The sequence below is a fragment of the Rhinolophus sinicus genome, chromosome 12 (assembly GCF_057876585.1).
Source record: "Rhinolophus sinicus isolate RSI-liver-muscle chromosome 12, RSI-T2T, whole genome shotgun sequence".
Lineage (NCBI taxonomy): Eukaryota > Metazoa > Chordata > Mammalia > Chiroptera > Rhinolophidae > Rhinolophus > Rhinolophus sinicus.
Window position 1 is genome coordinate 18056511 of NC_142512.1, and position 13204 is coordinate 18069714.

A 13204-nucleotide genomic window follows, 5' to 3' on the forward strand; every position below is an offset into this window, starting at 1 on the left:
CAAAGCTATTGCTTAAAAACAAAAACAAAAATCAGACACCGAGATGCAGACCATTCAGGACACAATTACCCTGAGAATACAGTCATTTCTTAGAGAATGAGGGGAGTTGGCAGTAGGATCACGTGGTAGAGAGGGGCTCGGATGGGATGAGGGCCTTGCCTGTATTACTAAAAGTCAAAAAACTGCTTAAAAGATGTGAGAAGGTCTTTCTTGGCATTTAAATAGCGAATAAGATGCTTTATACAGGCAGAACCAGATAAGGGAAAGAGCAAGTATGTTGGGGTCACCAGCTCACCCTTTAATTAGCTTCATACCGTTGGCATATGACCTCACCTTAAGTGAGCCTGTTTTCTTGTCTATAAAAATGCACTACTATCCACCAGCAGGGGGTCTATGTGAGACTAAGGGTGTGTGTGGAGAAGAAGGTGTCGGCACCGAGCAGGCGTGCAAATGTCGGGTAATTTCGCAGAGGGCTGGTGACTAAGTGGGACTGATGTCCTTAAAAAATATTCACAAAGGAACAAACTCCACGTGTCGAAGTGATGGTGGAAAAAGAGCTCTGACTTCAAACCCCAGCTGTGAGACCCAGGGACCAGCGACTTTTGTCCAAATTTCTCCTTCAATGAGTAGCTGAATCATTTAAATCAGTGGTTCTCAAACTTGAGCCTCTATCAGAATTGTCTGGATGACTTGTTAAAATAGAACTGCCAAGACCCACCTGTTTTAGATGTAGTGGATCTGAGCTGGAGTCAAAATTTACCAAGTTCCCAGGTGATGCTGACGCTGCTTGCCTGGGAACACACTTTGAGAAACACTTTCCTAGAGGATTCTGGTACGTCAGCAGTTGAGCATTTTGTGTCTGCGTGCAAGTCAAGTTTCACCAAAGACTAGGGACAGAGCTGTCACTTGGTGTGCATGGAGACCACACCAGTTTTTCACCAATTCTTCCACTTTCCTACCCCTCATCCTCTATCTGGGACAGACACAACCATGAATCTTGGAAGGAAGCTTATTGTGTGTGACATACCAGTGAATTACTTCACAGGTCTTCATCAGCTAACTGCATTTCAGGAGAGATGATGAGGCTCGAACTCCCATCCTAGGCAAGTGGTCGGGCGCATCTGATCTTACAAGGAAAGGGGAAAAGCTGCAAAACGCAGGAAGCTAACTTCGAACAAATTACTTTGGTGCTCTTGGCTCTGCTTCCCTTTTGGGGAGAGTCCTCTCCCAGCGGGAGGCCGGAAAACAACTGGACTGTAAGAAAAGAGCGACCACATGACTCAACAAGTCCTTTATACATGAAAAAGGCTGGAGACTTCATGGGTGCCCTAAAAACACTTTGTTGTTGTTGTTTTAAGATTTTTATTAAAAATATAGCTAACACAATATTATATTAGTTTCAGGTGTACACCATAGTTATTCAACATTTATATACCCAAAGAAGTGATCAGTATGATAAGTCCAGCCACCATCTAACACTGTTCCACACTGTCGGAATATCATTGACTATATTCCCTATGCTGTACATTACATTCCTATGACTTATTTGTCTTATATCTGGAAATTTGAACCTCTTATTCCCCTTCACCTTTTCCCCCCTTTTCTAATTTTTCAACTGCAGTTGACATTCAATAATTTATATTAATTTCAGGGTATACAGCATAGTGGTTAGACATTTATATAATTTAAGAAATGATTCCCCTGACTAGTCTAGTACCCACCTAGCACTATACATAGTTATTACCATATTAAGTATATCCCCTGTCCTTTACATCCTGATGACTATTTTGTAACTACCAATTTGTACTTTTTAATCTCTTCACATTTTTCACCCTGTCCCCCAACCCCCCCTCCCATCTATCTCCCCAACAAATCTAGTACCCATCTGACACCATATATACTAATTACAATATTGTTGACTATATTCCTGTGGGGACAGAGCCAGGAGAGCAGTTTCCAGGCTCTGGGCCTCATGTGGAAAGGTGCTGGCTCAACTATTAGATGGCCATCAGCTGTGGCTGTGTGGCCATCAGCTGTTACCGATTAGCCATTAGCCATTAATATAACTGCCGTGGCTATGCTAGGAGGTTGGTTGGCAGAGAAGCCTATGGCGGATTGCAGCTAGCAAGTGGGGTTAGTAAGTGTGGATGGCAGATTGCGGATCGTGTGGAGCCTGCTTTCTGTGTCTCCAACCCCACTGCTGGCGAGAATATAGTGGTATGACTCTCCTATCTATGGCTCCATTTTTGTTCCTTTTTGGCCTCACCATATCCTGCGTTCTTGTGCGGGGAGTGGGAGCTGAGACCCTGCATTACAATTCCTTATGCTATACCCTACATCCCCATGACTATTGCGTAAAAACAAATTTGTACTTCTTAATCCCTTCCCTTTTTTCACCCACCCAACCCCCTCCCATCTGGCAACCATCAAATTGTTCTCTGTATCTATGAGTTTGTTTCTGTTTTGTTTATTCTCTTTAGATTCCACATATAAATGAAATCACATTGCATCTGTCTTTCTCTGACATACTGCATTCAGCACAGCACCCTCTAGGTCCATCCATGCAGCCTCAGATGGCAAGAACCCAAGAACCCACTCCCTTCCCTGGCTGAGCAAATATTCCATTGTATATATGTACCATCTTGTTTATCCATTCATCCATCGACAGACACCCAGGCTGCCTCCACATCTTGGCCATTGTAAACAATGCTGCAATGGATGCACATGTCCCCTTGAAGTAGCGTTGTTGGTTTCTTCAGATAATTACCCAGAAGTGTGATTACTGGGTCCTTCTTTGTCTCTTGTAGCCTTTGTTTTAAAGTCTGTTTTGTCTGGTATAAGTTTTGCTATCTCAGTTTTTGTGTTGTTTTATTTCCATTTTCATGAAATATTTTTTGCCATCCCTTTACTTTCAGTCTGTGTGTACCTTTCAATCTGAAGTCTCTTGTAGGCAGCATATGTAAGGGTTTTGTTTTCATCCATTCAGCCACCCTTTTAATTGGAGCATTTAACCCACTTACATTTAAAGTAATTGTTGATAGATATGTACCTAATGCCATTTTATTATTCCTATTTTTTATCTTTTTTGCCCCATCGTAAAGAAGTCCCTCTACCATTCCTTGTAATACAGATTTGGTGGTGATAAACTCCTTTAGATTTTTCTTGTCTGGGAAGCTCTTATCTCTCCTTCACTTTTAAATGATAGTTTTGCTGAGTAATCTTGGTTGTAGGTGTTTTCTTTTCATAACTTTGAATATTTCATGCCAATACCTTCTGGCCTGCAGTTTCTGTTGAGAAATCAGCTAACAATCTTGTGAGAGCTCCCTTACAAGTAACTAGTTGCTTTTCTCTTGCTGCTTTTAGGATTCTCTCTTTGTCTTTAACCTTTGATACTTTAATTATAATGTGTCTTGGTGTGGGCTTGTTTTGGTTCATCTTGTTTGGGACTCTTCTGGAGTTTTCTCCTGTTCTTTCATTTGGGATGCATGTTTTTGTTTCCTCATTTTGGCCACCTCTGTTTTTTTCTATGTATTAGATCTGCTGAGGTTAGATCTCCCAGTCTTGGCTGGGTGGTCTTATATAGTAGATGCCCTGTGGGACTCTGGCACAGTCTCCCTGGTCGCCTGTGTTCGAGGAGTGTCCCTTGTGTGGGTTGTGTGCGCTCTGTTACAGTTGAGGCTTGATTGCTTTGGCACATCAGTGGGTGGGACTGACCCTCAGGTTGATTGGCTGTGGGGTTTGGTCATATCCACAGCTTACGGGCTGCTGTATGGGGGACTTACCCCACTGAGTGGGATTTGCCCTAGCCGGCTCTGGTGCCTGTTGAGACCATGCTTTGTTTATGCTGCTTGTGGGGCTAATTGGGCAGTGCTCTGCCATGGTCTGAAGCCAACCTCCAAGCATGTTGGTTCTGGGGCCTCTTTGGAGGGGCTCTGGAGCAGGCCCAGGTCACTCACTGCTTGTGACCGGCTAGGACTACCTGGTAGGAGCTACAAAGCGATCTGTGGTTGGCCGCTGCCTGTGCTAAACCTGGAGGTGCATGGGAGAGGCAATGCTGTGAACTGAGGAAGTCTGCCACCAGTATTGGGCCTGGGGTAGCTCCAGGACACCCAGAGGCCTGACGCCACCTGCCAGCTGCCTATAAGGCTCAGCAGCTGATAGCGCCTTGGGCAGCCCGTGAGTTGGGTGAGGCAGGATTTTAGTCACCAGAGCGGGATGAGTTGTGTTCACAAGCTTAATGTAGATTCTGGTTTGGTGCCAGTGCTGAGCCTGGAGCTACTCAACAAATCTCAGAGCAAACCGAGGCCAATCACTGCCCACCTAAGGCCCGCAGACCCTGTGTTTTCCAAAAAGAGTGCAATGTAGGCAAGGCTGCCTGCTCACTAAGAGCGTCCAATGTTGGGTGAGTTGGGTGGGGCAGGGTCTCAAGGAGTCACCAAGGTGGAGTGGAGCTCACCAGACCGATTCAGATTCAGATTTGGCTTGTGTGTGTGGGGTAAACACAGGCAAGTTAGGACCTGCCTACTGGCTGCACGGGAGGACCCTTCACAGGGAAAAATGGCAACTGTCCCTATAATACCCTGAAGCCACTCAACTCCATGTCTCTGACACCCTCAAGTCACTGTCCTTCCACTGGAGCCCAGGGTGAGTACCAGCAAGTGAGTCTGTGCATGAGCAAGACAGCTGGGCTTCCCAGTCTTCTGACCCACCCTGAGAGTTGGAATCCCCAGCTTTTCACAGCTAGATGTAGTGGGGGGCTACTCTCCCTGGCACCAGTACTCTAGGCTAGGGAACCTGCTGTGGGGCTGGGCCCTAGCTCCTCAAGAGGGGTCCTCCAAGGTCAAGATGTTCCTCCTGATTCTCAACCACCACCTGGAGGTCTGGGGCCCGTTCCCCATCTCCACCCCTCCTACCAGTCTCGATGTACCTTCTTTATATCCTCAGTTACAAAACTGTTCAGCTAGACTTCAGATGGTTCTCCAGGTTGATGGTTTTATAATTTAGTTGTAATTTTAATGTGTTCGTGGGAGACAAGCCCAGCATTTACCTACTCCACCTTGGATCTCAAATTCCCTAAAGGCACTTTGGATGCTAGGTGAGCAGTATTCTGGGGATGAAAGTCAGGACATCCAACACATGTTAAGCAGAGAAAGCCTTCGGACTTCTGGGGCAAGACCGAACACTCGTTTGGTACATTTCAACCAAAATTTAAAACAATACTAAGAATCTTCAAGAATCCAAGACCACTAGGCAGAATAAGAGGCTCATTCATTGAGAAAAGTGGGGAGGGACCGCAATCTCAGGACTCTGACCACATGAGGGCCAAATCTTTTTACAGGTGGCTGTAATAGGTCATTCCTGGTTTCAGCTGTAGAGACACTGTCAGGAAGAGCTGCTGGAGGGGAGGGTGGTGCCTTAGAAAACAAGGCTGCAGCTGGCAGATCCCACCACAGCTCCTAGCTCCTTTCTACAAATAGGGAGAAGCAGACAGCAGAGGCAGTGCTGACATTGCTTTGAAGGAAAAAAAGCCTTCCATCAAGGGCCTGCTACCCTGCCACCAATTTACATCGTACTCTGTGACCGGTGCTTAACACACCCTCAGTCCCTATTAGGATTCAACTTAAAAGGTTTTAAATCTGTGCACAAGGAAACAAACAAAAAAAAAATCACATCTAGTTTTATAGGCATTTAATAGTTTACCAATTGGTACAATAAGATTTTTTAATATGCAGAAAACATGAATAAATTTTGTTTTACACAGTCTGAGAGCAACAAATCTTACTGTAAAACACAAGAGCAATATTATATACATTCCTTTACTGAATTTTTTAAAATGTGTCAATATCTTCAGTTTACTCTTACAATCTGGGGAATTTTCTCCAATCACCACCTCTGCAACGTTCATATTGAAATCAATGCTTGCCTTCATGTCAGTGTCAGAATCAACTTCTAACTCGAAGATTTTGTGTTTCTGTCATCTTCAGAGTGAGCTGTAGGGATGCCTGAAGGATAGGCAGGACAAGAAAGCAGCTACTTACATGATATAGTGGAAAGATAAAAAGGCCAGTTCAGTCCAGTTGTGACTTGTAAATCCAGCTTGCCCTCCCCCCACCCCACTGGAAAAAAAAAAACACAACTTTTTTCACCGATTTTGTACATGTTGCTTCTCTACCAGGAGATTCTTCTTTGCATCATCTAGATTAACACATTAGACTTATATACAGCTGGACAGAAAGAGTAACCATTTTAAGTGCCTTGTCCTTTAAATCCAACAATTTTAACTTCAGTTGCTTTAAGGATTATCAAGCCACCACTGTCAACAAAATACCCTTTACTTTTAAATAGTTTTTCTTTAATAAAAAAAAACTATTTAATGAGTGATATTACCTGGAAGTTCACACAGAAACAGAAAGAGGCAAACAGGAGAGCAGGGCACTGACAGTGAGGAGACTGGGCCTGCTGACCTACAGCCAAAGCTTCCAAAGACGACAGCGAGCGCCTCACAGCCCGGACGACTTGCTAACACTATTGATCTTACAGCAGTGCTCTGGGCACAGCACTGGTCACACCACAAACGGACCAAACTGGACGGTCTTAGTCTCCTAAAGTGCAAGATGCCATGTCAAAAAGCAACTATTCTCCGAGTGATGTCTAAACCAGTTTCCGTGGCTTGCACTTTCAAGGGTGCAGCTAGGACTTCTTGGGCACATTATATACGGGTGGCACTGGAATGTTTGTCTTCACACACACACAGTCAGTAATCATCTGAGGATGCAATTCTACCAGCTTTTTATTTCTTAATACATGGCCAATTTGACTGAGAAAGTGACAAAGCAGCAGTGAACCTCTAAAACCAATTAATAAATTCCTCTACTTACAATCCAAACCAGTAACCTAATCATTGTACTTATCCCAGGCAAGGCACAGGGTTAGACAGCAGACAGAAAATGGAGGCAACAGGAAGAAAGGGCATCAACAGGGCAGTGTCAAACAACAGTGCAGGAAACCTCTGCAAATCTGATTCTGTATTGTGGATGGATCACTCTCCCCCACCCCCTTCATTATTCAAACAGGGCTCGTTACATTTGGATCCAGTTGAGGACCATCCCTGAGATTCAATGTTTGCTGCTTCTTAAATGGAGGATGTCTGGGAACTCAACTAAGCAGCAGGCTGTGGCAATCTCCCAAGTAAGGATAACTGTTTACAGAGCAACGATGTTTCTCCTTTGTCAATGAAAGTCACTGTATGCTGCAGGGTGAAAAACCCAGTGAACAGCAGCTTTGTTTCCTCCTTAATCGGTACCATTTTTTTCCTTTATTGTTCATATCTATGAGTTATTTCTAGATGTTGTGGCTTACCCTTAAACAATTTGTGTTGCTACATGCTAAAAATGAATTAAAATACAAGACATTTATACATGTACAAACAAATGTTAAGATGCACCATTTCTATGTATTTATATTTCTTAAAACAGGACAGGAAATAGCAGCAAATGAGAACAAAGATATTTTTCCATAGCTTTTGTAGAAAAATCCAGTCAGAACAGCTAAGGGGAAACAAAAAAAGACTTCTCAATGTGAGCAGGGTTGTGAGGCAATATTGTCCTGAAAGTTATTCTACTGTATTTAAGAAATTAGCTTAAGTTGTAATTTATGTCCTCAAAAATAGCCATTAGTTCTCAAAACACTTTTCCTTCCAGAGATGTCTCTCAGGAATTAAAAACAAGCAAACAAACAAAAAGACACAAGCTAGACATAAAGCTGCTTCTAGTATATATATGGCCTATTCTCTGTGTATCTACAGGACGTTAACTCTAACCCTTTGTCTTTTTCAGAAACCAAATTTTCATTAAATATACTAAAAGGGACATTTAAAAAGTCACCTATTACACAAATGAATAAAATGTAATTCCGAATAAATTTCATTGTTAAACTGTCTTTTGTTATTTCACTGTTAACTTTTCAAATGACCTTCTTAAAAATAACTGTTGGTTAGCTAAGCAATGGAATTATTTATTAATAATCTGTAATGGAATATTGTTTCCAAAGTCACAGATAATTCTTAAACCTACTTGTAGTAACTTTGGATCACAATATACAATATGTGGGGGATGTGTAAAATGCTGAACAGCCCAATTGGGGGAGAGGGATAACGGAAGTGATTTTCCTTTAGCTGGGAAAAATTCCCCCCAAGTCAGACCTAGTTTTCAGAAGCATGAGGATCAAAAAGGGTTCATTCTAAAGCATGGTATTCCATAGCAAGATTTATTCTACTTTTATGTTTTAGCACTTCTTCAAGCTCAGGACCCAAAGACATGGAGGTTGTATGTGTGTGAGATACATATATGGACTTACCCACTTACTAGACAGGCCCATATACTTATAAACATTTACATATAAACAAACGGTGAAAACACAGTACATTTTTATGCACGCTCCATTAAACTGTCTTTTTTTTTAACTTTTAAGTTAAACACAGTTCAAAGTGATATCAGAGTCATGTTGGAAAACAAACTGCTGTATTTCTCTCACTCCCTTAAAATGGGCAAACATAACATTTTCAATATTTCTGTCATTATGTAACGCACATTGCACATCCCTAAAAAACAAAAACAAATAGTGATTTATTGTACCATGACACACTCAAATGGGAAGATTAAATTCTACTTGGAAGTCACATCACTATACAGTCTCATAGTATGGAGAATACAACTAGAAGTGTGTCTAGTGTGGAAAATAGAAGCTTAGAGTATTACAGTGTTTTTCAACCTGTTTACAAAGCATTAAGACCCAAATAAAATAAATGATTTGCTATTAGCTGCTGAGATTTTTCTTATTTGAGATTTACAGTCATTTTCTTACATAAACATACCACTAGCCTTTGCCTGATAGGCTGCCAAAACAAACGTATTCTATTGGTTTGGCAAATGTGTCATGACAAAAATTCCGATGTGTAATCCTCAATAATTACATAGATGGTTCAGAAGATTTTGAATTGTAGCCTTATTATCTAACATCCTTAAAGAAGATTTATTAAGCACACTTAAGTGATGTTACATAGATACACATTTCAGAAAAAGCCCTAATAACCACCACTTTCCCCCAAATGAGGCCATCAAGTCAGGCACCAACAGATAGCAGAAAGAAAAACAAGAATTAATAATCCAACATAAAATGACACTGTCAACTATTCAGTTTAGTGCCCTAGTTTAATTTATTCAACTTCTGCCTTCTTAGGCCTGGTGTGACCAATGCCAGCCCAGGTTTTCAAACCCTATGGTACTTCTAGACAACGCATGTAAATTTACAGTATACAATTTGGATTCACCATGCATGAGTACTTTGTGTGTAACATTTAATAAGCTCAATCTACATCCAGAATAATTTACATGAAAGGACAATATTTATTTAAACAGAGCTCAATGGGGTAACCATGGTATCATCAGAGTGCATCCAGAGGAAAAAAGGGAGCAGGGGCCAAATGAGACTCAATCAACGGCACTCCCACACCTTTACTGTTTGATCTACACTGCCAGTAACGACATATGGTGCCGTCTTATGGAAATCTGAAAGAAAAAGAAAAGGCTTAAAGTCAGATTGAGTCGGATATAATTTTTAATAAGCTACAAAATAAGCAAGTCCAAGGGCCAGGAATACCCACTTTTTTCTACACCCACATACACCCCTAGAAGGTATCAAGCTAACCAACTATGTTAGGGAAACTGAGACTTAATAGTTCAATCCTGTATTAACACCTCAAACAAACAAACAAACAAACAAAAACCCTATCCCAACTGAGGCTGAATAAACACTCTAACAAGGGTAGCTGCAATGTGTCCATTTACTGAACACAAACTATGTTCTAAGCTAAATGCTAATGCTTTATGTTCATGTTCAAATCTTGTAACCATCCTGTAACCCTATTCTGCTAAGGTTTTATTTTCATTATTAGCTCCACCATACCCGAGCGTATTATATTTTACTTTATTCACTATCTTCGATTCTAGATTCAGGTCCAGATGATGGTAAGGATGTTTATTAAACTGAAATATAATTCCCTGAGTTCCTAGCACCTGATAGTATATACCTGCCAGAGGACAAAGGTCGAGCAAGATTTCCTTTGAGAAACTTACAAACTAGCAGGGGAGAAAAATTACCTATCAGAGTGGTCAGAAAGCATCCTCTTCACAATTCTAATTTCTAAAACCAATGTTGTGCATGGAGAAAGTAATTATTTATTTATTTATTATAAGGCTGATGATGGAGAGAGAGAGAGTTAGGGAAAAGAGAATTTAAAACAAATGGTAGGAATCCATGAAGTTTTTTTAACCTGCCTTCTCTATTCTGTCCTAAAAGCACATGGTCATTTCTTACCTGGAAAAGTCCATAGGGTTATATAAAACTTTGTTACATCCAAAATCTAGTTGCTCAGAAACCTCATAACTCATACATACCCAAGGAGGTAACAAAGTGTTCATGCGCATTGAGGGTCTTCATGCATCGTTTGTTCTTATAATCCCATACACGTAGGGTCTTGTCATCAGCACAACTCAAAATAAACTTCCCCCCAGAATGGAACAGAACTCCACGTACCCAGTTATCATGACCCACCTTAAAAACAAAAAGGTATCTGACTTAGTAAAGGGATAAATTATTTAAGTAGCATCTATGAAAACAGTAAGTCATTACTCAAAGTGCACTAAAACTATAGTACCAAAGGCAATGCCAAAAAAGACAAAAAGACCAAAAAAAAAAAAAGTCTTGGGAATTCTTCTATATTAAAGAAGACTGGAAACTAATAACGTGACAAGTAAATACAGTGTGTGATGCCTGGCTGGTTCCTGGATAGAGGTTAAAATAAAGTTATAAAGGACACTGCTGGAATAACTGAAGAAATTGTGTATTAATATTAGAATACCCTTGTTCTTAGGGGATACATGTTGTCACGATGTCTACAAGTAACTCAAATTATTCAGCAAAATGTGCACACACCTATACACACATAGGAAAATGTTAACAACTGGTGACTCTAAGTGAAAAATATATAGGTATTCGCTGTGTATCTAATTCATCCATCCATCTATATCTGCTGTCCAGTAGTTCCATTTCTTACAATTTAGCCTAAGAATTAAGAATGTGCCCAGAGCTTAAAAAGATGTTCATCAAAGCACTGTATGTAATCAGTGTAGAGTACGTAATGACATGAGCAAGTGTCATACACCTTCTAAATTAAAAGTTCACTATAAAGCAGTATGTACAGTATAAAATTTTTACTTAAAAAACCAAACCACATCACCACATTCATCTACATAGTAATTTAAGAAAAAGATTTAGAACTGCACAGTCCAACAGGGTAACCATTAATCACATTTGGCTATTTAAATATAAACTAAAATTAAATACAATCGACAAGTCAGTTCTTCGGTTTTACTAGCCACATTCCAAGAACTCCACAGCTGCACGTGGCTAGTAGCAACCACACTGGATAGAGCAGATACAGAGCATCAGCACCAACAGTTCTATCAGACAATTCCAGTCTAACAAATACACTTGTAGGTATTATTAGATACGGTACAGTGATCTAACTGTGATTTTTATCTTCTTCTTTTGGCTTTTCTGTATATTTCTAAATTTTTCTGAACTGTAAATAACTGTTACTTAAAAAACAAAAAAGTAACCCCCTTCAGCTGAAAAACAGGAGCCAAAAACCTCCAGGGAAATGAATGGTGAACCATGTTATCACAGAAGAGGAGAGAGCACATGCTACCTGATTTTAAGTGTAGCTCATCTTTCCTAATAATATATTATACCTGAACTCAGCTCAGATTATTAGAGGAGAGTTTAATTTTCGAATCAATTCTTGATGATACTTTCATGTGTCTATCACATCCTATAATCAATTCAAGGTACAGTTACCATCTAAAGAATCTCTAAAACAAATATGGATGCCAAATTACAAAAACTGCTACTGGATTAATGCCCACAGATCCCCTTGGAAATTTCTTAGGCAAACAAGAATGCCCACAATCCCATACTATAGTTTATATAGTCTCATACTGAAATCTAGGTGCTTCTAAAATGAAACAAGCATTTCTAAGTCATAAAGCCAGCACCATTAATTTCTGTAATAGTAAAATAAATAAAATAAACTGGAACATGTGAAAAAAACAGGTAATAAAGGATTCATATTAAAATGAAATACAGTGAAACAGACGCAAACAGCTTCAAAAATAAATGAGTCTATACTCATTTGCCATCCATAAGAAATGTATCATTTTTAAAGATACAGTGAGCTAGGACCTCTTTCCAAGCACTGACTGGCTTTGTAGTTCCTTTACATAACATGACATTGATTAGGAATAATTTTTATAGCACTGTAACAATGGAATAACAAAAGTTTAAGAAAAAGTATCTTTACAAAGAAGTTATTTTAAAGCCTAGAATAATTTAGATTAAATGATATCACGAGACATCTGACCCCAAAAGGTACAAACACAGTAACGATGCAAAAGCAGCAGTGCGATTATTCAAACTTACCAGAGTCATAAGGCACATGCCAGTACTGACATCCCACATCTTAATAGTCTTGTCTCTGGATCCAGACAGCAAGAACGGTCCAGGCTTGCCACTTTTTTTAGTCTATAAGAAACCATATAAAAGTTGATTTTTCCATGCAAGAAGTTATGTAAGGACTTTAAAATGATCACCACAATCAAACTAATTAACATATCTACCGCCTCATAGACCTCCCCCCTTTGGTGGTGATCCACCTTCTCAGCAAATTTCGAGTGTATAATATAGTATTATTAACTGTGGTTACCACACTATACATTAGATCTCCAGGACTTATTCATCTTGTTTTTCTCTATCAAAATGTAACAAGTCTTTTAACACACCTAGGCTACACAGATAATATAAAAATAGAAAATCTCCACTTAGGTTAAGATTCAATTCTACAATACCAAGATGATAAATTTACTGCTCAAGACTTCTGTAATCAAGAAGGATTTAAAAATTATTTAATCCAGCCTTTAAAGTCCAGCCAGAATCAAATTTACGACATATGGTAAGTAACCACCACCAGAGGGCAGTAAAAAGAATTTGAAAATGCAAGCAGCCAGCCAAAATAGAGATTACAATAGAAGCTTCATTTAGAAAAATAAACTTTGGGGGGGGAGGGGATAGGGGGAGGTGAAGAATCTCT

The 13204-nt window shown here is 40.0% G+C and overlaps 1 protein-coding gene across 2 annotated transcripts in view; it reads right to left on the reverse strand.

Annotated features, from left to right (window-relative positions):
* Positions 1 to 5671: 5671 nt before the first annotated feature.
* The window catches only part of PAFAH1B1 (platelet activating factor acetylhydrolase 1b regulatory subunit 1), a 62912-nt gene continuing 55379 nt past the window's right edge, over positions 5672 to 13204 (reverse strand). For both annotated transcript variants that reach the window (XM_074319925.2, XM_074319926.2), the window contains exons 9-11: positions 12538 to 12639; positions 10455 to 10611; positions 5672 to 9566 (exon numbers count right to left, since the gene is read on the reverse strand). In XM_074319925.2, coding sequence (XP_074176026.1) covers positions 9493 to 9566; positions 10455 to 10611; positions 12538 to 12639 — 333 coding nt within the window. In that variant the 3' untranslated portion in view covers positions 5672 to 9492. The remainder of the gene's footprint in view (positions 9567 to 10454; positions 10612 to 12537; positions 12640 to 13204) is intronic.